General features: G+C 39.6%; 1 protein-coding gene across 2 annotated transcripts in view; it reads left to right on the top strand.

Moving 5' to 3' along the window:
• Positions 1-24178, top strand: part of AKAP7 (A-kinase anchoring protein 7) — a 126293-nt gene that overhangs the window by 28704 nt on the left and 73411 nt on the right. For both annotated transcript variants that reach the window (XM_070461719.1, XM_070461720.1), the window contains exon 6: positions 15957-16069. In XM_070461719.1, coding sequence (XP_070317820.1) covers positions 15957-16069 — 113 coding nt within the window. The remainder of the gene's footprint in view (positions 1-15956; positions 16070-24178) is intronic.

The following is a 24178-nucleotide window of genomic DNA, read 5'->3' as shown; positions in this document are numbered from 1 at the left end:
TGCTTGTGTAGCTAAGTAGCCAAATAAAAGTCCAGAACAGGTACTGTATCTTGATCCTTTGACTCGGGGGAATATGTTGATTCTGGAAGATGATGGACTGGACTCAAGTATTTGTTAGGACTATCCTAATCATAAATCTGAAGGATCCAGTGCTTATCATGACATGTAGCTGGCATTAAGTAAATATTGATTGAATGAGTTAATTAGAAACATCAGTTGCCTGTACAGAAGCTTGTGGGGATTGTCAGCCCGTTGGGAGAGTCAGGAGATGGGTCAGTGGTGTTTCCCTCTCTGCCCCCTGTGTTCCTTCCTGTTTAGGTACCGGTATCTAAGCAGAAGGCCCATTGGTGGTGGTGGAAAGTCTGACGGCCCTTGGAGAGCATGCTGCTTTGCACAGCACGGTTGTGAATGTTAGGGAAACTTGTTCATTTGCTCAGTCATGTCCTAATCTGCAGCCCCATGGGCTGCAGCACATCAGGCTTCCCTGTCCTTCACCATCTCCCAGAGCTTGCTTAAACTCATGTCCATCGAGTTGGTGATGCCATCTAGCCATCTTGTCCTCTGTCATCCCCTTCTCCTCTTGCCTTCTGTCTTTCCCAGCATCAGGGTCTTTTCCAATGAATGAGCTCTTCTCATCAGGTGGCCAAAGTATTGCAGCTTTAGCATCAGTCCTTCCAATGAATATTCAGGACTGATTTCCTTTAGGATTGACTGGTTTGATTTCCTTTCTGTCCAAGGAATTCTCAAGAGTCTTCTCCAACATCATAGTTTGAAAGCATCAATTTTTTGGCAGTCAGCCTTCTAGGGAAACAGAAGTAGAAAATAATAAAACCTAGAAGAGTGCTTTTTTGAGATGATCCAGAGATCTTAGTTTGGGTGTTCGTGTACCTACTGTAAACAATTTTTATTTTTTTCTCTCATGTCAGATCGTTTCATGTCATCCCATTTCAGGTTCAATAATCCTTAATTCATAACACTCTCTCATCATTGCTTCATGCTGGGCTTATTTTTATTTATCTATCTGTCTTAAAATAACCTCATCTGGGAATCCACCACCTAAAACACAAGCGAGAACCTTGGTAGTAATCTCACCACATTGTCCGTTTCATCATCTGTCCTTTGGCCTTCCTTCATTTAAGCTAACCATCATCTTGAAGTCAGAGTTTATTATTTCTTTGTATTCTCCCAAATTATATGTGTATTTTTAATCAGCTTTAACTTTAAAAGGATATCATATTGTATGTGATCTTTTGAGACATACTTTTTAGAAAAACTCAATATCATACTGTCTTTATGTAGTTTTATAGTTGCCCATTCAAAATTGTACCCATTTTGGGGAGGAGAGAGGCATGAGGGTCAGATTTCATTTCATTGTTAAGTTTTTCTTTTGTGGAGCAAAGTATATATAAATGACAAACAAGCAAGCAGTTAAACAATATTTATGAGTCAAGTAGGACTTAAAATCATCAGTTGGCCAAGGAGAAGGCAACTCCAACAGTTTTGATGGCAAAGCATTTGGGAACCCATGCCTTCCATTGAACAGACTTAGCTGTTGCTCCTGAAGTGCTCTGGAGAGAATGCTAGATTCAGGTCTTTCTTTTTGTAATATAAATATCTCTGAGCTGAAGAAACATTTCTAATTAGTCATTCATTCATTGTTCTTTTAAATAATTCAATGGTTGCTTGCAACATTGAGAATTCCATCCATTCTTAGCACATAGTCTCATAAAAGCAGTTTCCAGTATTGATGAAAGATCCATTGTGTGCAGAGGAATGTGAAATCTCGCCAACTTTAGTTGTGACTATGAGCCCAAGACTGTTGGCTTGTCATTTTAGAAAAGGCCACTGCCCCTGTAATTCCCGTCTAGATGCCAGAGACTGTTTCTTAAAAATATGTATACTTTTCTAAACATTTAAACAAAACATTATAAGAAATGGAAAATGGAGGGAGAATAGCACTCTGTCTCCCTCATATAATCAATTGCTTTTAGTTTTTTTTTGTGTAAACTGCGCTGTTGCTTTGGATTATATACTTTTTATGCAGTTTGAAAGTGAAAGTTGCTCAGTTGTGTCTGACTGCTTGTGACCCCATGGACTGTATAGCATAGTCCATGGGGTTCTCCAGGCCAGAATACTGGAGTGGGTAGCTTTTCCATTCTCCAGTGGATCTTCCAGACCCAGAAATCATACTGGGGTCTCCTGCATTGCAGGCGGATTCTTTACCAACTGAGCTATCAGGGAAGCTCCCCCTTTTATGCAGTTTAAGGAATCTAAATATTTGAATATGTATATAGAAAATTTCATTGCAGTTTAGTTGTAGCCTTAATTTGTATAATGTCCAGATGTTCAGTGTGTGGAATTTTGGTCAGTATTTTACTTCATTAAATTTATTTTTTAAAGAATGCCTCAGTATTAGTATTGTTTTAGTCCAATAGGATCAGTAAAATAACGTCATATTTGTTTTGTGCATATTTTATAAACTATTTATTCAAATATATTACAACTTTCAGAAGAATATATTCTATTGACCAGGGTAATACATTTCTTAGAAATTGATATAAACTATGCATATATATTAATATATGCTTATACCAATATATTAAAATCTTAGTTGTTCAGCATAATGGAGGCAGACCTAGTTTGACTTAATATAAAGCAGGAAAATTTTAAAAGAACATATATTTAATTATTAAAGTGTTGATAAAGAAGTCCATATTATGAAGTGAAATTAACTTGAAAAATAGTGAAAATTATAGTTCATGAATAGTCTGATTTATGTAATTTTCATGGAGTTTTTCAATTTTTAAGCTAAAGGAAACAAATTCTTAAAATTCAAACTACACAGTTGATATGAAAAAAAGACTGAATTTTAGATACTAATATTTGAACTCATTATTGAAAAATTATAAAGAGTAATTTAGAATTAATATATAGAATTAAAGAAAGTTATTTTGCATTTTGAACTAGTAAAGTCTGGCTCGATGAGCTACTAGTACTAGTAGAAGTTTTTGGTAGATGCTCATGGGCTGAAGAGACCATGGCCATCTTTGCACATCATGTGTAAGTGGCCTAATATTAGCTGCTTGAGGGAGCTGGTAAGATTTAGGCATCCAAGGCTGTGTGTCTGTTTCCTACCTTGACCTTGAATGATCCTGTTTTTCCAGAGTAAAACAGTACCTTCTCTTCTAGCAGTGTATAATAGCTCATACAGCTAAGAAGGTATTGAAAATTATGCATTTATATGTCATTTCTGCACATTTTACAGTGATGAAATTGCACTGAAAGCTTTTTGCATAGAAATGAATATGTGATGATTTCATTCACTTTTTTTTTTCATGAAATGTAATTTTGTTAAAAAGTATGTTAGATTGAGAGATTGCTAAAAGTTTAGCCTGCCCGGATTATAGTAGTTCTTGAAAATCTTTTTTTTAAATGAGAAAAGAGTGCTTGGTTAGCATGATAAAAAATTCCAAGTGCACTTATCTCATAAAAGGAGAGATGAAAATTTTTTAGGATGTTCATTTGAACATTACTCTTTCTCTTACTATGACTATCACGTCCCCCAAAGATGGAGAGTATATGCCCTGTACTTCTTCTTGTGGAGAGTCTGTCCCAGGTGTGGGGCTCTTGGACTTCTGACCACTACAGGCAGTTGGACGTCCCAGTGGCCCTGCTGACTGTCCTGTGGAATGGCTAGGGCTAAGCTGTCTTCAGGCACATCAGAAGACCCAGCGGCACATCATTTAGAACTAAGCAAAGACGAGCTCTTCTCCCCAGCCAGAATGTCTGAATCACAGACACGCTTCCTAGAGGACCGTCAGAGCCTCTGTCACACGCCCAGCCTCTGTGCAGGCCCCCAGGCACACATCCGCCTATTCTCCCCTTTCATCTCTCTTTTTACCGTTTCTATTGTCCCATGGCGGGCGGGAAATTGTTTTTCTTTATGCCTGCCTAGCTTCTTCCCAAGGGACCCTGTCGACTTAGACTGACAACAGATTAGCAAGGGAAAAGCAGCAGGTTTATTAATGTGTCCAGTACACATCCTGTGGGAGAAACCACAATGAAGAGGAACTCAGTGGGGTGGCTAGAATGTGGGCTTAAATGGTATCTTAGCAGAAGAACAATAAATTCGTAGAGAAGTGACAAGACCTCCTTTGTCTTGTCTGAGGGTTCTAAGCTCTCACGGGTGGCAGACTGTGGGGATGTAAACGTGTGGGGTGGGAACTCCAGTGGAGTAAGGTTTGTTTGTACAGGTCCACTTTGGCCGTAGGAATTCCCCACGAGAGGGGATTTTTGGCAGTCCTCATTTTTCACAAGTGTCTGCTTTTGTTCAGACAAGGGAAGCTTGGGGAAAGTTTCTTTCCATAGCTATTGATTCTCTTTGTCTCTACTCAGTGTATGCCTTATTCCCAAGTGGCATATTTCCAGGGGGCATATTCTGATCCCCTATATCTTTTATTTTACTTGATTTTCAATCAGATACTTAAATGGATTTACCTTGTGTGGGGCTTTATTCTAATCATCTTACAAATGTTAATTCTTTTAATCTTAACTCTATGAGACAGGGATGATTGTCATTACCCCCATTTTTCAGTGGGAAACTGAGACACAGAGACGCTAAATGATGAAGCCAGGACTCAAATCCAAGCAGTCTGGCTCCAGATTCCATGTTCTGTTTTTAAATTGTTATTATTACTTATTATAGTGTATGTGTGATATACAGTACACATAAGGAACAATATTTGGTACAGAATAAATGCTCAATTAAGAAATGTTCACTATCATTATCATTGTTATGAAATAGTCTCCAAAAGTATTCCTTTTACTGGTTGTATAATATTCTGTTGCATCATAATTTAAATTACTTTTCCCGTGTTGTTAGGCTTTTTAAAAAAAATTTTTTTCATTTATTTTTATTAGTTGAAGGCTAATTACTTTACAATATTGTAGTGGTTTTTGCCATACATTGACGTGAATCAGCCATGGATTTACATGTGTTCCTCATCCCGATCCCCCCTCCCACCTCCCTCTCCACCCGATCCCTCTGGGTCTTCCCAGTGCACCAGCCCTGAGCACTTGTCTCATGCATCCAACCTGGACTGGCGATCTGTTTCACCCTTGATAATATACATGTTTCAATACTATTCGCTCAGATCATCCCACCCTCGCCTTCTCCCATGAAGTCCAAAAGTCTGTTCTGTACATCTGTGTTTCTTTTTCTGTCTTGCATATAGGGTTATCGTTACCATCTTTCTAAATTCCATATATATGCGTTAGTATACTGTAATGGTCTTTATCTTTCTGGCTTACCTCACTCTGTATAATGGGCTCCAGTTTCATCCATCTCATTAGAACTGATTCAAATGTATTCTTTTTAATGGCTAAGTAATATTCCATTGTGTATTTGTACCACGGCTTCCTTATCCATTTGTCTGCTGATGGGCATCTAGGTTGCTTCCATGTCCTGGCAATTATAAACAGTGCTGCGATGAACACTGGGGTGCACGTGTCTCTTTCAGATCTGGTTTCCTCAGTGTGTATGCCCAGGAGTGGGATTGCTGGGTCATATGGCAGTTCTATTTCCAGTTTTTTTAAGAAATCTCCACACTGTTCTCCATAGTGGCTGTACTAATTTGCATTCCCACCAACAGTGTAAGAGGGTTCCCTTTTCTCCACACCCTCTCCAGCATTTATTGCTTGTAGACTTTTGGATAGCAGCCATCCTGACTGGCATGTAATGGTACCTCATTGTGGTTTTGATTTGCATTTCTCTGATGATGAGTGATGTTGAGCATCTTTTCATATGTTTGTTAGCCATCTATATGTCTTCTTTGGAGAAATGTCTGTTTAGATCTTTGGCCTATTTTTTTGATTGGTTCATTTATTTTTCTGGAATTGAGCTGCAGGAGTTGCTTGTCTATTTTTGAGATTAATCCTTTGTCTGTTGCTTCATTTACTTGTTGTCAGGCTTTTTTTTTTTAGCTTGTTGTTGCTTGTTGTTAGGCTTTTTTAAAAAATTGAGGCACAATTGATATATAACATTATATTTTTTTCTGGTGTTCAGTGTAATGATTTGATTTTTGTATATATTGCAAAATGATCACCTTAATAAGCATAGTTAACATCCATCAGCACACAAAGTTACAAGTTTTTTTTCTTGTGATGAGAATGTAGAAGATTTACTGTTTTAGCAGCCTTCAGATATGTAAGACTCTATTGTTTAACTTAGGCACTATGCTGTATGTTACATCTTTAGCACTTACTTTTTTAAGAAGTGAAAGTTTGCATCTTTTGACCTCCTTCAGCCATCTTGCCACTCTCACCAGACCCTCTGTTCTTAATCACTTTGCTCGTTACACTGTAAATTAACAACGGAACTCCTAAGGAGCTTGTGGAAGCACCTTCCTGCCTAAGCTGAAGCCCAGCTCCAGTCTGAGATCATAGCTTCCTCATTTCACCAAATGCCTTGCAACATGGAACCCAGAGATGTCACCCACTTTCTCTTAGTTCTCTCTTGCTTTTTCTGTTTTGCCCTGACACAGAGGCCTTTTCTTACTGGTGTTTCACGGTGTCCAGGTTTTGTTACCCTCTCCCTCTCCTTTCTGCAGTTGTCTGAATATTCCTCTTGTGCATTGAGGGACTCGTTCCCTCTCTCGCTGCCACTCCGTGAGCACAGCCATCCAGCCTGTGGCTGGATCCAGCCATCATCCTGGCTCAGAGTGAGCTGTGGAGTCAGTCAGAGCTGACTCCCCGCCCCTCTGCCCCCAAACTTTTCACCAGCGCAGCCTCAGCAGTGATCAGCTGAGTGGCTTTAAGCAATATATCTAATTCCTTACTTAATTACCTTATCTGTAGAATGAATGTAATTGTAACTATTCTTAAAACATATAGCATATGTGAAGTGCTTTGGTATAGTGTTTGGCACATGTACAGTGTTAAATAAGATGGTAGCTATTATCATCAGTGAAAAATAATAATAATTATCCCCACTACTACCATTACAACTACTGCTTTTCTTGAGATCCCTTGCCTTCTTTGACAGTGGCCTCTAATATTCCACTCCCACAGTTCATAAGCATAGTGAAATCTTTGACTCTTCACCTGCCAGAACTACTCTGAGACCTTAAATCAGGTAGGGCTGTTTATTACAGCTTCCCAGACTCCTTGCTTCAGCCCACGGTATCCTGGTGTTCTGGTCTCCGGCTGAAGTCTCCTGTCTTAACTCTGGTTCTCTCTTTTTTGCTCACTGTACTCCAGTTACACTGCTTCATGTCAGTGGGAAAGGAATTGAATAAATGCAAAAAATAAAAAAAAGATGAGATTGTATTACTTAGGATTATGTATCTTTATTATTAATTTTGCTGTTCTTTATATAGCATAGTCTCCTTGTCTTTAAAATACACTTTAAAAAGTTGTTCCTCGTATGACAAAACCCACTGAAATGTTGTGAAGTAATTAGCCTCCAACTAATAAAAATAAATGAAAAAAAAAAAAAAACTTGTTCCTCTGACAATTCACTTCTTTAGCTGAGGTGAATTATATTATTCAGGGAGCCTTTTTTGCTGACTTTAGAAGGCTATCTGATGTATTTGCTATGTGCTTTTCTATTCAGTGATTGAAATCACTAAATAATGCTTTTCTATTTAGTGATTGTAGGATTGATTCCTCCCGTGGTACTAGGAGGAATCAGTTTCTTAAAATATTCATAAACTTCTCTTCTGGAACATGAGTTAACATAAATGAAAAATGACATGTGGTTTTCAACACTAGCAAAAGTGTTTCTGATCTCAAGAACAGTATTTCTGAAACTATTACCCAGTACTCTGGCTAAGCAATAGATTATGCTATTAGGAATATGAAATCAATACTAAGAAGTATCAAAAATGCCAAATGAAGGTGGCCTTTTCCCCCCCTTATTTCTATCCTCATAGAGAATATACTGTATTGAAAAAAAACACATTAGTAGAAATGAAATGTGCTTTGTGACAAGTATTATTTAAGCCAGTATTGTGAATAGATACCCATCAAGGTCCAGTGAATAATGAGAGCTGTTGAGTCAAAATTTGATGTTTCTGAAGCCAATAATTTAGAAAATTTCATTTCTTTAGAATCAATTGAACATAATGGTATATGAATAAAATAATATGTAACAATGAATATAGAGAGTTAATGAACCATACAAATGCCTACTGTTTTGATTTCTGTTAACAAATCCCTGTATTTCTTGTACTTTTTTCCTTGTAGCTCTTGTATTTTTTGATAGTTCTTAGCATTAAGTCTTTCTCCTTATTGGGCTAAAATCTGTCCCCTGAGACTATCAGCTCCATGAAAGTAGGGACATGCTTGCTGTCTTCAGGACATTATGCATCTGATAAATGTGGGAGCTGCTTAGTAACTAACTGAACAAATAAATTTTACCTTTTACACCATCATGCCATTTCTGTTTTGAAGGCTGGTTTGAACATGTTGCTAATCTGCCATCTGAAGTTCTTCTATGTGGTAATTCTTCAAATACTTGAAGAGTTAGAAAATATGCCCTCATCTCATTAGTCTCTTTAGTCAAATTTTGGGAGTTTAGTAAGTTTGTCCATCATGGAATATATTAAACCCTAAGACATTGCCAATGTTTGACTATTTTTGAGCAATAAAAATGACTTTTATAATATCCAGTGTAATGTTTTAATTTTAAGTATTTATTATTGTTTTATTAAAATTTTTTTAGTTCTGTTTTAAACAGTTGAGAATATGTCAGAAGAGAGAGGATCAAACCTGTGATGTGATGGGGTAGTTGAGAAAGGATATACCTGTTTGTGATTTATATGATGGCTTCCCTCGTGGCTCAGTAGTAAAGAATCCACCTGCAATGTGGGAGAACTGGGTTCGATCCCTGTGTTGGGAAGCTCCCCTGGAGGAGGGAATGGCCACCCACTCCAGTATTCTTGCCTGGAGAACATCATGGACAGAGGAGCCTGGCGGGCTACAGTCTTATGTGGTCGCAAAACTGTCGGACATAACTTAGTAACTAAGCAACAAAAGCAATTTATAGGAACTAAAAGATGGTAAGTTAATTATAACAGTCTAGGCAGACTTTGTTTTATTGCTCTTCATTTTATTGTGCCTCACATGCTCTGGCCTTGTTTCTCTTTGCTTTACAAATTGAAAGTCGGTGGTGACCTTGTGTGAACACGTCTATCAGGGACACTTTTCTAACGTTTGCTCACTTAGTGTCTGTATGTCACATTTTGATAATTCTCTCAATATTTCAAACTTTTCATGATTATATTTGTTACAGTAACCTGTGGTCAGTGACCTTCGGGGTGCGGTGAGCTACACCCACATAAGGTGTGAATAAGCCAACTGAATAAATGTGTGTTCTGACTGCCCCACTGACCTGCCGTTTCCCCATCTCTCCCTCACTCTGCAGGCCTCCCTGGTCCTTGAACAGAATAATGTTGAAATTAAGCCAGTTAATAATCCTGTAGTGGCCTCTGAGTGTTCAAGTGAAAGGAAGAGTTAATCAATATGGCAGATTTCATTTTTTTTTCATTTATTTTTATTAGTTGGAGGCTAATTACTTTACAAAGATTTCACTCTTATTTGAAGTAATTGTCACAGCCGCCCCAGCCTTCGGCAGCCACCACCCTGATCAGTCGGCAGCTATCAACTTCATAGCAAGACCCTTCACTAGCAAAGAAATGACTGCTCCCTGAAGGTCCAGGTGGTGGTTAGCTGTTTTTAACAATAAAGTAGGGTAAATATAACTTTTATACGTCCCCTCAAATTTGTGTGACTCTGTTGTGATACTAGCTTTATTGTGGTGGTTTGGGACTGAGCTGTCAAAATCTCCAGGGCACACCCGTGATTGTTATAAATACAGTCTTTAACGCGTGTGTTTGCTGGACCGCTATCTTTGTTTAGGCTGCCCAGCATCTAGACTCTTCCTGCATCGGTCATGTCACCTACCTTCTTTCACAGGATTTGCTTCTTCGGTTCTACATCATCTTGCTTTGGCCCAGACTTTGAGTCAGAAGCTAGCAACTTGAGCAAAAAAAGGACTGTGCAGAATCCATTCTGGGGATAGGTGGTGTCGTCACTGTTGAAGATAGGTGGCAGGGTTCTCGCCCTTCATGTGTGTGTGTGTGTGTGTGTGTGCGCGCGCGCGTGTGCGCATGCATGCACGCGTAGCTTCAGTAATGCCAGCTGGGAGAGGTTGTGGTGTCTCTGGACTATAACGGGGGACATCTTGGCTTCCTGGCCTTCCAGCCTGGAACTTTAGTCCTCCCAGTGTTATTATATAAATTCCTTTCCTGCTTACCTCAGCCAAAACTGTTATCTGTTGGTTTCAGCTAAGAATTAATGTTTTCTTGGTCTTTTAATGGTCTATTGCTTAACCTTTTTTTATTACCATAGAGGAGACGGGAAAAATCATGTGGTGGCAGTGAGTCGCAGTGAAGGTTTTCAGGACATGCCCTAAACTTACAAAGTGTGATCAAAACATCATAGGTAGCACATAGGAGCATTTGGTAGATATTAGACTAAATTCTGAAAATGCAGTGAAATAGTATTTTGAACTATTGAATTTTTATCTGTGTGTTTCTTCTTCCGTAGCTTTTATGCCTCGCCTCCCTTTAAGCAGCGGCAGTTAACGTGTTCAGAAGAGAGAATACAGCAGAAAAAATAGAGAAAGGACTTTGAGGTTTCAGCAACTAAGCATAATGGTGTTTTTTCCTGCCCCAGTGCTAGGAAAGATTCCCTTTTTTTGGATGAAGAAGAGAGTTAGAGGCCAAACTAGAGTGTGAATTCTTGTCCCTCCATCATCCTGTGAATGAAGCCACAAACTCACACAAGGCTGAGAGCAGGAGGGACCTGTGCTTTGATTCTGAGCCATGTCCGCAGAAGCAGCAAAGCCAGAATTCCCCGTGCCCTCAGAGTGGCGGTGAAGCTAGGATGACGCCGTGCGATGGATGGCGGTGGAATATTCTTGTCCATTCCGCCTTGGCCTCGGGGAATTCTTTCTCTTTGTGTTCAAGAGTAGCGGAAGGGTGGAAAGGATCCTCAGCTCCATTGAGTTTATGAGTTCATGAGCAATAGAGTGAAATTTCGTGTACCCAAGAATAGTTACAGAAAATAACTATTTATGGGAACAAGGAAGCCTCTAGCTTCCAAAACCAAGCCTGGGGACTTCCCTGGTTGTCCAGTCGCTAAGACGCTGTGTTCTCAATGCAGAAGGCCTGGCTTCCATCCCTGGTCGGAACTAGATCCCGCATGCCACGGGCAAGAATTTGCATGCTGTAACCAAAGATTCCATGTGCTGCAGCAAAGATTGACTATCCTGCATGCTGCAGCTAAGGTCTGGCACAGCTAATACAGAAATAAAATATTAAAAAAAAAAACCCAAGCCTGCTACATGCCTCCCCGCTCTAAACACTCTGACACCCCATTTGGCTGTCTTCCCCTCAATTAATACAGCCCCAGGGAAAGAGAGGAGCACTTTGAGTCTCCAAAACCTCAATTTCTTCCATCAGGAAGTCATGTATTTTCCAGCTGAAATATGGCTGACTAAAGAATGAAATATGGCTCACTATCATAAATAAATTTCCCTTGCTTAAAACACTCACAATTTTCTACCATACTGAGAATACATTCTGAAGGTCTTATTTACCATGCTTCGTAAGGCCCCTGACCGCTTCTCTAAACCTATGTCTTACCTCTTCCCCACGCCTCCCACCCTGCTCCAGTTACCTACCCTTTTTTACTGCTCTTCGGCTGCTCACCGCTGTTCACTCTGAAAGCTGTTCCTTCTGCTGTGAGCTCCTTTGCCCTAGAAACACACATGATTCTCCTCCAGGTGCCTTCTTGAATGTCTCACCTTCAGAACAGGATTTCCAGACCACCTTCTCTAAAATAGCAAACCCCTTTTCTTCCACAGCAATTTGTATACCCCCATCACTTTACTTTTCTTTGTATCACTTATTGATTCCTGATAATGTCTGTTTGTTTGTTTGTGACTCTCTATCTATCTATCTATCTAGATATGGATGCTCCATGAGGACAGAGGGTTTATTTTGTCCATTGTATCCCCAGCACCCAGAACAGTATCTGGTGTGTCTTTTATTTTTAAGGATACATTTCCTTGAATCATTAGATCATCTTTCATTAAGTTCATGATTTTAACTGTTAGAAAAATTAGGACATATTTAACATTGATAAGATTTAGCTGAACTTAAAAAGGACCGTTTCTCACTGAATATTTAGATTAAATGTGGTCTCCTTTGAGATTCAAAGGTTTATTCTGTGTCCTATGTTTTATCAGTTTCCATTTGAAAAAAAAAAATGACTTTTGGCTCTTCTGGGTCTTCATTGCTGTGTGCGGGCTTTCTGTAGTTGGGGTGGGTGGAAGCTCCTCTAGTTGCAGTGGGCAGGCTTCTCTTTGTGATGGCTTCTTGTTGCAAAGCACAGACTCTAGGCACGCAAGCTCAGAAGTTGTGGCGCACAGGCTTAGTTGCTCCTTGGCGGTGGGATTTTCCCAGACCAGAGATGGAACCCACATCTGCTGCATTGGCAGGCAGATTCTTAACCACTGGGCCAGCAGGAAAGTCCTATAGTTTCCATTTTTAAAAAATGGACATTATTGGTGGGATTATTTCTACTGAAGGGACCCTATGCAAGTTTTTTGATCATTGATTTTCAGAATTTTTTTTTTTTTTGGTATATGTTGGAGTTCTTTTAAAAAAAAAAAAACATGAAATGGTACTCAACGTGTAGAACGAGGGAACATCTCTGATTGAAACCAGTGTGTGTAGGCGTGCTGGGAGATGGCAGAATCCTCCGCCTTCCTCTTCCCCTTGAAGCTGTAGAGGCAGCTTCTGTGCCCTTCTCTGCCCCCTGGGTTCAAGCTGAGGTTTCAGCCAGCTTGAAGCATGACCAAGGTAGAAGTTAGGGCACCTGGATTTCACTTCCTTCTCCACTGCTCACAAGGAGTGGGACCTTGAGCATCAGTTTCTTACATTTCAGTTGTCTTGCTTTTAAAATTGACTTATGCATTAGCCCTGATTTTAAGATAAAGAGACCAAATGCTAAGTTGTTTACTGAAGGTCTGTGAAAGGGATGGATTTTTCACATGTCTGGCAAAGTGATCTCCCCTCTTGCTTGTGCGTCTACAATGATGCTTGTGCACATGTAGCAATCATATATTGCTCATGTATTGTCAGTTTGTTACCATGATTATTTTTAAACTTTTTATTCAAAAGTAATGCATGTTCATTATAATCATTCATACAATTAAAGAGGTATAAAGAAAGCATTACTATTCTCTCCTACCTCTATTCAATCTCAACTTCTATCCTAAAGTATTCTATACTATTCTGTGCTAATAAAAATAAAAATATATAGAATTTATTTTCTTTGTCTTTTAAAATATTTCATTTAAAAATTGTTTTATTGAGGTATAGTTGATGTAAAGTGTTGTATTAATTTCTACTATATAGCAAAGTGATTCAGTTATGCACATATATTCTTTTCCATTATGGTTTATCACAGGATGTTGAATATAGTTCCCTGTGCTATATGGTAGATCCTTGTTGTTTCTTCATCTGTCTTTTAAATCATGGAATCATGTTTCAGATATAGTAACCATGCAGTTTGCCTTTTTTTTTTTTTTTTGCTTAATAGGTGCCACAGATGTCTTTTCAGGTTAATATATGTAACTTGAATGCATTCTTTTGATTATAGCAGTTTTTAGTATGCATGCGTGCATGCTTCGTCACTCAGTTGTGTCTGACTCTTTGTGACCCATGGGACTATAGCCCACCAGGCTCCTCTGTCCATGGGATTGTCCAGGCAGGAATACTGGAGTGTGGGTTGTCATGGCCCCCTCCAGGGGATCTTCCCGACCCAGGGATCAAATTGGCATCTCCTGCGTCTCCTGCATTGGCAGGGAATTCTTTACCACTGTACCACCTGGAAGGCCCAATAGCACCCATTTCTTTATTGTTGAAGGTGTTTTCAGCATGTGATAATTCAAGCAATGTTAAATATCTTTTATATAGAATCTTACGCATTGGTACTTTTGTTTATTTTGTGTTCTGCTAATACTGGAATTGCTGTCAAAATGCTTGTGCAGCTTAAATTTTAGTAGCTGCTGCCCAGGTTACCCCCCTTTGTGCCTCTGGTAGCTCTCACTCTCCAGCATCCATTAGTTCTTCCAGTATCTTCTCTCCTTCTCTTCCCTCTTTTCCAGGGAGCTCCACTTGCACACGTATTAGGCAACCTAAGTTGCCTCACGTCTCACTGATGAGCTATTCTTTCTGTTGCTGTTGTTGTTTTCCTTTTTTCCTCTGTTTTATTTCGGGTGGCTTTTATTGTTATGTCTCCCAAGCTCACTATTTTGTTGTTGTTCTGTGGTGTCTCATCTGTTTTCCCAGACCTTGCAGTTTTTAATCTCTAAAAGTTTAATGTGGATCTTTTTGATCACTAGCATGTCTCAACTTTTTAAACATAAACAATACAGTTAGAAAAACTGCTTCGAAGCCCTTACCTGCTCATTCTAACATCTGTGTTAGTTCTGAGTGGCTTTTGATTCATCGATTTATTTCTTCTTCGTGGGTCATATTTTCCTGTTTGTTACGTGCCTGTTTGTCCGATACCAGGCACTTGTGGGGTGCTGGATGGTTTTGTCTTTCTATAATTATACTTGGACTTGTGCTGGGACACAACTAAATTACTGTGAAACAGGTTTTTCCTGTTGAGTTTTGCTTCTAGTATTTGTTAGGAGGGACTAGAGCAGTACTAGGCCAGAGCTCATTTTTCCTTTCGAGGCAAAATCAGTGGAAATTATTCTTCCCATTGTCCCATGCATCTTGAGGCTTTCCAGTCTGGCTGATGGGAACAGACACAATTCCTGGTCTTGGGTGAGAGCTGGCAGTGTTCCCTCTAACCCTTTGGAGTGTGTTTTTCAGCTTCAGGTCCTTCGCTCTCGTACCCCTGCTGGTCACTTCTCGGCTGAATCCACTAGGGGGAGGCTTTGCAGATCCCGGGCGTTTCCTGTCTGTACAGCCCTCACTCCTCTGGCACTCTGTCCATGAGCTCCAGATGCCTTGGTCTTTCTACTCTTGGGGTTTTTTTCTGAACCTAGTGTGATGACGGGGCTCCATCTGGGTTTATCTTCCTTGAACAGGGGCCTAGACACCCAGGGATGTAAGCTGGTCAATCAAAGGGCTCACCTTGTGTTTTTCTCATCTCTAAGGGATCACTCACCTTCATTGCCAGGTATACAGTATCTTACAAACCATTGTTTCATATATTTTGTCCTTTTTTTGCCAGTCGTTTCAGATGGGAGGGTAAATCAGATTCCTGTTATTCTATCTTGGTTAGAAGCAGAAGTTTTGGATATGAGGAGTTACAGATAAACTAGTCCTTTATATATATATATATGGGCGCCACTGGGATATTGCATGAAATCAGCATCATATCATCAGTTATTTTATGTATTAAATAGTTCCTTTTCCACTTGTTGCTTTAGTGTGCTTTACCCAAAGTTTTTTTTTTCTTCAATTTACATTTTTAAATCTTTAGTTGGAGGGTAATTGCTTTACAAAGTTGTGTTGATTTCTGCTGTATGCCAGACTTTGACATTATTGCAGATTTAACCGTCATAATGTATTTGGCGTCAAACACATTGTAGTTTTTCCTCTCTTAAAAATAATATCCTAAGCCAGTTTATTACCTTCATTGTAGAATAATTTATTTTTTGAGTTGCCATTTTTATGATTAGGGACAGCCACAGTAGCATTTTTTGTTTACATTTTAATTTTATTGGAGTATAGTTGATTTACGTTGTTGTAAATCAATTAGTTTTAGCAGCATGATTCAATTATACATATATTTATTCCTTTTTAGATTCTTTTCTCATATAGGATATCATATAGTAGCATTTTTCTACTTTTTATTTTCTTCAGATGCTGCAAAAAGGACATTTCAAGAAAAAGGTATCTTGGCAGGAGAAAGCAGAACTTTTAAGCCTCATTTGACCTTCATGAAATTGTCCAAGTCACCGTGGCTCCGGAAGAAGGTGAGTGGACGTTTTATTATCAGCCTTGTTTTACCACCCGCAGCATGAGTGACATTCGTAGTGGTTTTCGACACCCCTGCCACTGTGGCCCCTGGGATTCCAGTTGGATTTGGTTCCGGCTCCCAAGGATGCTGAGTTGGCTCATGGGGCCCCTGGAGGCCATTGCTGCTGTCTCCTCCTTTGCCTCCGTGGCTGTTAGCTGCACACTCTGACCATCACTTACTGCTGCTTCATCTGTTGCCACATCTTGCTTCATCCCTTGAAAAGCCTTGGGGGGCGGAGCCAGAGTTGGGTTTGGCTGCGTCCCTTTCTTCTGATTGTTTGCAGCCTGCTGCCTTCAAAGCTTCCTCCACTGGCCTGCGTACACTGGCACTGCTCCCTGTAGCTGGGTTCTTCAAGGTGGGACATGCTCTGCCCCCTCCCCTCTTTTATGTTGCTCTTTGGAAGTTTCTACAAAGCCTCTGCTCATTAAGCAGTTGTCTCTGCTGAGGGTGTGGAGCAGGTGTCGCAGGGACTGAGCGAGGGATAACAGGAAGGCCGCCCTCCCCAGCTCCCTACTTGAAAGTACTTCTCCCTGGGAGTGGTCAGCAGTGACAGAGCCAGGGGACATGCCTTTTGACTTCCCCTATCTCAGGGTGACTTGCTGCCTTCCTAAACCGTTGCCACCTCCTCCCTCGGAGGCTGGAGGCACTTTGAACTTTTATCTGGAGTCCCAAGCAGTTCTGCTGGAATCCTAAGGGCTTCCTTCCTTGTTTCTCCCATTTCAGCCTAGGGAGGTTGTCATGCGAATTAAGGCATCTGCTGAGCTGCTCTGAGGTACCAGAGTTTTGGAGATGGGCATGCAGATTAGTATTCATTCCTGCTCTCCATAACCCTTTGCTGCAGTTCAGACTGATTTGCAGCTCTATAAATGAAGGTCATGTTTATTAGTAAGTAGATCTTTTTTCTAAATTCGACACAGTTTGTATTTAATGTCTATGCTCAGAAAGTCTTTTTGGTCCTGTAAAACATGTGTTTGGGTGGTTGGCCATCCTGTGGTTACGAGTTTACTACAAACTTTTGTAAAAATCACCCTATCCCCCAGTATCTTGCATGTTTTTTTTTTTCCTCTGCTCAAATTAAATAATAACTGTATTAGATACCATTCCAGAATATTTAGGTAGAAATAATTTGTGTAAATCATAGATTTTGGAATTAGGAATGATCAAAACTGACAAAACTTGTAGACTGACAGTTTATTCTTTTACTCGTTATCTTTCTTATCTTGCTTTCACGTGGACTGTCCTCTTCCCAGTGGTTTCAAACTTAATCCCAGAATGACAAATCAGTGGTGAAGGTAATACCCACATTTCAAAATGTTTCTGTCTTTGTTAACTTTGAAATGAGAGCATCCAAATATGTTTACCAAAGGGATGCTTAAATTAACTCTAGAGTTTGTATTTCGACATTTCAGACTGCATGCATTTTAAGTGATTTCTTGACAGATGATTTCACGGAATCTGCTCCTTTTACTTTATAGAAAGGGGATCTGAGACTCAGGAGTTAAGTAGCTGAAATGAGATTACACTGTTCTCAGTTGCAGAGCCCCAACCAGAATCTATTTTCTTCTCTCAGCACTAATTCTCTTCTGGGTTTTCATTCTGAGTCCACTCATTTACATGGGTGAGACCATTGATAAAGTCAATAATGGAATGTATTACCAACATTCATGTTACTTAAGGTTGATAATGAAATAAAAGGGGCAGGGTAGAGGGATGTTGAATATTTTTTTTTTTTTACTCATATTAAGAAGTTTGTGTCATCTCAAGTACTTGTATTTTAAAAGTTATTTTAATTATAAAAATGTTAGATGAATATATGATCACTGAAAAAAATCTAACTACATACAGACCTACAGAGTAAAAGATAAATTTTTTCCCCTCATCACCAATCTCTCACTCTTTTCTCCCAATATCATTTCTCTCCTTTAGGTACCATTACTAGTATATCCTTCTGGCCTTTTCTTATTCCCTGCAAACATATAAAGAAACTCTTCTTCAAATTTCCTGATATGGAACTTCCTCTGCCACAGTATGGTATTCTGGTTCCCAAACTAGAGAAATAAGTTTTCTAACTGAGATTCTGGGAGAACTTTTTCTTTTTTTTTTTGACAATTATATATTTTTCTAACACCAGGAGGTATTTACATATATATGTTAGTTTTCCATATTCTTAGTTTCATGAAATTCTAGTGGAATATATCTCATAAGAGAGCAGTCAAAGAAGTATTTTTTTTTGACTGGGTTGTACAGCTTGCGGGATCTTATTTCCCTGACCAGGGATTGAACCCATACCCTCAGCAGTGAAAGAATGGAGACTTATGCACTGGACTGCCAGGGAATTCCCTTGAAAGTAGTTCTTCAAGCTACTTTGATTATCACTATGTTTTCAAAATGGTAGTTTTTAAAATCAAATGAATGAAGCCTCAGAAAAGCTTCTTTAAATTACTTTGTCTCTGAAATATTTAAAATTCAAGTTGTTTATATCATTTCTTCAGAGTATATTTGTTTCATGTGGTTAGACTCTTATTTGTTTAGGTCAGTGCTTTTTATAGTGCTTTATTTTGGGTTTATTTTTCACACTGAGTGACCTTGTATTGGTATTTCTGTGATTTGACATTGCAGAAACTGGTTTATTAGAAGTGTATGTTAACACTTGGTGGCAGGAGAAGACCAGTTTCAAATCAATTGTGCATCTTAAGGCAGATCCAGATTCTTCAAGAAATAAATGCAATCTTTTCATGAATAGAACAGTTGTTTTTAGTCATGAATTATTTTTTGGACTTCTTAGATATTTTTCCTGAGTTTTAACTCTTTCAAATGACTAATATAGCACTTAAACTATCAAAGCTGTAGGTTATTAATTGGCCCTTTCATATAGCAGTTTTTCACAAAGTCAGACAATGAGAGAACTTTAGGATGAAAGAAATGATCTTTGAAATTGCTCCCTTTTTCACTTGGACTGTTTTGAGTGCAGAGTTTGATATGCACGTAGCTAAGGGCAGAGGGGTAGTTATTGGGCCCTATGATGATGAGGTTGGGGAAAGCAGAGAAGATCCCCTGGAGAAGGGCATGGCAACCCACTCCAGTGTTCTTGCCTGGGAAACCCCATGGGCAGAGGAGCCTGGGGGGGCTGCAGCCCATCGGGTCACAGAGCTACACGTGACTCTGAATGCATGCAGAAAAGAGGGCCTGTCAGGCCGCACTGCCGCTGCCTTTCCTGAAGAAGGCACTTTAGGTGCTCTTGGTAAGAGCAGGGTTTTATTATTCCAGACAAAAACTGGTCTTAGAAATATCCTTGGTATAAGTTAAAGCAAGCCTGATTCACAAGATGGCAGAGTAGAAGGACATGAGCTCATCTTCTCCTGTGAGAACTCCAAAATTGCAACTAACTGTTGAACATCCATTGACCGGAGAATGACTGACCACTTGGACCACAGCCTTGTCTAACTCAATAAAACTATGAGCCATGCCATGTAGGGCCACCCAAGATGGACAGGTCATGGTGAAAGGTCCTGACAAAACGTGGGCCCCTGGAGAAGGGAATGGTAAACCACTTCGGTATTCTTGCCTTGAGAACCCCATGAACAGTATGAAAAGGCAGAAAAGATATGACATTGAAAGATGAACTCCCCAGGTCAGTATGGCCAATATGCTACTGGAGAAGGGTGGAGAAATAGTTCCAGAAAGAATGAAGAGGCTGAGGCAAAGCGAAAATAGCACTCCGTTGTGGATGTGACTGGTGATGGAAGTAAAGTCCGGTGCTGTAAAGAACGATATCACATGGGAACCGGGAATGTTAGGTCCCTAAATGACAGGAGATGGCAAGAGTGAACATCGACATCTTAGGAGTCAGTGAGCTAAAATGGACCGGAATGGGTGAATTTAACTCAGATGACCATTATATCTACTACTGTGGGCAGGAATCTCTTCAAAGAAATGGAGTAGCCCTCATAGTCAACAAAGGAGTCCAAAATGCAGTACTTGGGTGCCAGCTCAAAAATGACAGAATGATCTCTGTTTGTTTCCAAGACAAACCATTCAATATCACAGTAATCCAAGGCTATGCCCCAAACACTAATGCAGAAGAAGCTGAAGTTGAATGGTTCTATGACGACCTATAAGACCTTCTAGAACTAACACCAAAAAAAGATGTCCTTTTCATCATAGAGGACTGAAATGCAAAAGTAGGAAGTCAAGAGATGATACTTGGAGTAACAGCCAAGTTTGGCCTTGGAGTACAAAATGAAGCAGGGCAAAAGCTAACAGAGTTTTGCCAAGAGAATTCACTGGTCATAGTAAACATCCTTTTCCAGAAACACAAAAGATAACTCTACATGTGGACATCACCAAATGGTCAACATTGAAATCAGATTGATTATATTCTTTGCAGCCAAAGATGGAAAAGCTCTATACAGTCAGCAAAAATTAGACCGGGAGCTGACTGTGGCTCAGACCATGAACTCCTTATTGCCAAATTCAGACTTAAGTTGAAGAAAGTGGGGAAAACCACTGGACCATTCAGGTATGACCTAAATCAAACCCTTATGATTATACAGTGGAAGTGACAAATAGATTGAAGGGATTAGATCTGATACATAGATTGCCTGAAGAACTATGGATAGAAGTTCGTAACATTGTGCAGGAGGTGGTGTTCAAAACCATCCCCCAAAAGAAGAAATGCAAAAAGGCAAAATGGTTGTCTGAGGAGGCCTTACAAATAACTGAAAAAAGAAGAGAAGTGAAAAGCAAAGGAGAAAAGGAAAGGTATATCCATTTGAATACAGAGTTCCAAAGAATAGCAAGGAGAAATAAGAAAGCCTTCCTCAGTGATCAATGCAGGGAAATAGAGGAAAAGAATAAAATGGGAAAGACTAGAGATCTCTTCAAGAAAATAAGAGATACCAAGGCATTATTTCTTGCAAAGATGAGCACAATAAAGGACAGAAATGGTATGGACCTAACAGAAACAGAAGATATTAAGAAGAGGTGGCAAGAATACACAGAAGAACTGTACAAAAAAAGATCTTCATGACTCAGATAACCACGATGGTTTGATCATTCACCTAGAGCCAGACATCCTGGAATGCAAAGTTAAGTGGGCCTTAGGAAGCATCACTACGAACAAAGCTATTGGAGATGATGGAATTCCAGCTGAGCTGTTTCAAGTCCTAAAAGATGATGCTGTGAAAATGCTGCACTCAATATGTTAGCAAATTTGGAAGACTCAGCAGTGGCCACAGGACTGGAAAAGATCAGTTTTCATTTCAATCCCAAAGAGAGGCAGTGCCAAAAACTTTCAAACTACCGCATAATTGCATGTGTTTCACAAGCTAGCAAAGTAATGCTCAAAATTCTCCAAGCCAGGATTCAACAGTATGTGAACCATGAACTTTCAGCAGTTCAAGGTAGATTTAGAAAAGGCAGAGGAACTAGAGATCAACTTGACAACATCTGTTGGATCATAGAAAAAGCAAGAGAGTTCCAGAAAACATCTGCTTCTGCTTTATTGACTACCTTAAAACCTTTGACTGTGTGGATCACAGCAAACTGTGGAAATTCTTAAAGAGATGAAAATACCAGACCACCTGACCTGCCTTCTGAGTAATCTGTATGCAGGTCAAGAAGCAACAGTTAGAACTGGACATGGGACAACAGACTGGTTCCAAATTAGGAAGGGAGTACGCCAAGGCTGTATATTGTCACCTCGCTTATTTAACTTATATGCAGAGTACATGATGTGAAATGCTGGACTGGATGAAGTACAAACTGGAGTTAAGGTTTCCAGGAGAAATGTCAATAATTCAGATATGCAAATGACACCACCCTTATGGCAGAAAGCAAAGAGGAACTGAAGAGCCTCTTGATGAAAGTGAAGGAGGAGAGTGAAAAAGCTGATTTAAGACTCAACATTCATAAAAGGAAGACCATAGCATCTGGTCCCATTCCTTTATGGCAAATAGATGGGGAAACAATGGAAACAGTGAGAGACTTTATTTTCTTGGGCTCCAGAATCACTGCAGATGGTGACTGCAACTATGAAATTAAAAGACCATTGTTCCTTTAAGAAAAGCTGTGGCCAACTTAGCATATTAAAAAGCAGAGATATTTCTTTGCCAACAAAAGTCTGTCTACTCTAAGCTATGGTTTTTTCAGTAGTCCTGTATGGATGTGAGAGTTGGATCCTAAAGCTGAGCGCTGAATAAATGATGCTTTTGAGCTGTGGTGTTGGAGAAGACTCTTGAGAGTCCCTTGGACTGCAAGGAGATCCAACCAGTCCATGCTAAAGGAAATCACTCCTGAGTATTCATTAGAAGGATTGATGCTGAAGTTGAAGCTCTGATACTTTGGTCACCTGATGCAAAGTAGTGACTCATTAGAAAAGACCCTGATGTGAGAAAGATTGAAGGCAGGAGGAGAAGGGGACGACAGAGGATGAGATGGTTGGATGGCCTCACCGACTCAATGGACATGAGTTTGAGTAAGGTCTGGGAGTAGGTTATGGACAGGAAGGCCTGGCTTGCTGCAGTCCTTGGGGTTGCAAAGAGTTGGACATGACTGAGCGACTGAACTGAACTGAACTGATGTTAAAGCAGATTGTTTCAGTAACCTATTCCTGAATCTCCCAATGCCTAATAACTTACAATTTTTAATTGTTTGGGATTCTCTTTTCATATTATCAAGTGCAATTAGTTCTGAGGCTATAATATGGAATTCTCTTTGGATTTTTCTTAGTTAAAAATCAATAAATGAAAACACAACACAGTATCTCTCTTTGCTTTAATTTTTTTAAAGCTTAAGATGCAGTGAAACCCACTGTGAGATGGAATTGTAATCTCTTCTGAGCGTCTCGGTGCCATTAGCCCATTGTGTCATCTGTTCTGTGTCAGCACACTATATATAGCAACTGACTTCGGTTTTGTTTCTGAGGCGTTTTTCAGCTTCCTGCTGTTCTGCTGTCTGTTTCTGTGTTTTGAGATAAACCTAAGTATGCCTTTTAATTGTTTAAAAACTGGAAATGCTGTCTTCAAAGGTAGACTCACTAAATGTTCGTTTGTAACCTTTCAGTAATGTATACATCTTTGAGCATTGAAACATATAGGAAATAATAAGCAGAAAGCAAAATTATTTTTAAGGAAGCATTCTGGGATTTGATTCATGTCAAAATACCAAAATGGCTCCTGGTTGACCTTTATTCTGTTAAGAGATTTTGAAAAATTTGAAAACTCTAGAAGAAATGACTCAGTCAACCTAATATTATTAAGTCTGTGCAGAGTGGAATGGAGATTTGAAGTAAGTGTTTTCATTGACATTTCCTGAAAGTTTTCTCTCAGGACATCTCTCAGGATTTTATGTGAGGTAAGGATTCTGTGATCAAGTGCATGTTAGCAGTGATGGGTTAAAGTTAGTCTGAGTCTTTATTTCCGGGTTTCTTAGGATCTTCGAAACGTGAATGTTTACTCTGAACCTTAAGAGCTTCCAACAACAAAAGTTTAATTTTTTCCTCTGGGTCATCTGTGGCTCTGTTCCACGTTGTCTTTATTGAAGACCTTGGTTTAGCAGCTTACATCTAGGACTTCACTGGCCTTTGACTGAAGGAAGAGAGAGATGGTGATAGACAGCTGAAAGTTGCTGCTAAGAAGTGACGCACGTCATTCCTGTTCACGTCTTATTGGCCAAAGAAGGTCACATGGTCCTTTCCGGCTTCAACAGAGCAGGATATATAACCCACTTGCAGCAAGGGACACCACAAGAAAGGGCAGTGAATATTTTGAACGTTATACATCCTACCTGAGCATCGTTTCCTAAATGTACTTGATATGCACGGCCTTTTCTTCATCTCCTGTTGTAGTGCATTGTTTAGGCAATGCTGGTCTTGATCATTCAGGCTTAAGTGATACCTTTTCTTCCAACATACAGATTCAGTGGACAGTTGACTTACTGTCTAGCATTTGTATCCCAAGGCGAGATTCTGATTTAAATGCCATTTAAAAAACAGACTTTCAGAGCTAGGATTAAAAGATGCAATAAGGAAGTATTTGAGGCAATTAGAGTTGCATGGGTTTGCCTT

Source organism: Odocoileus virginianus, chromosome 34 (genome assembly GCF_023699985.2).
Source record: "Odocoileus virginianus isolate 20LAN1187 ecotype Illinois chromosome 34, Ovbor_1.2, whole genome shotgun sequence".
In the NCBI taxonomy this organism is placed as follows: domain Eukaryota; kingdom Metazoa; phylum Chordata; class Mammalia; order Artiodactyla; family Cervidae; genus Odocoileus; species Odocoileus virginianus.
Note: the sequence above shows the minus strand (reverse complement) of the source record. Positions and strands in the feature narration are given on the sequence as shown.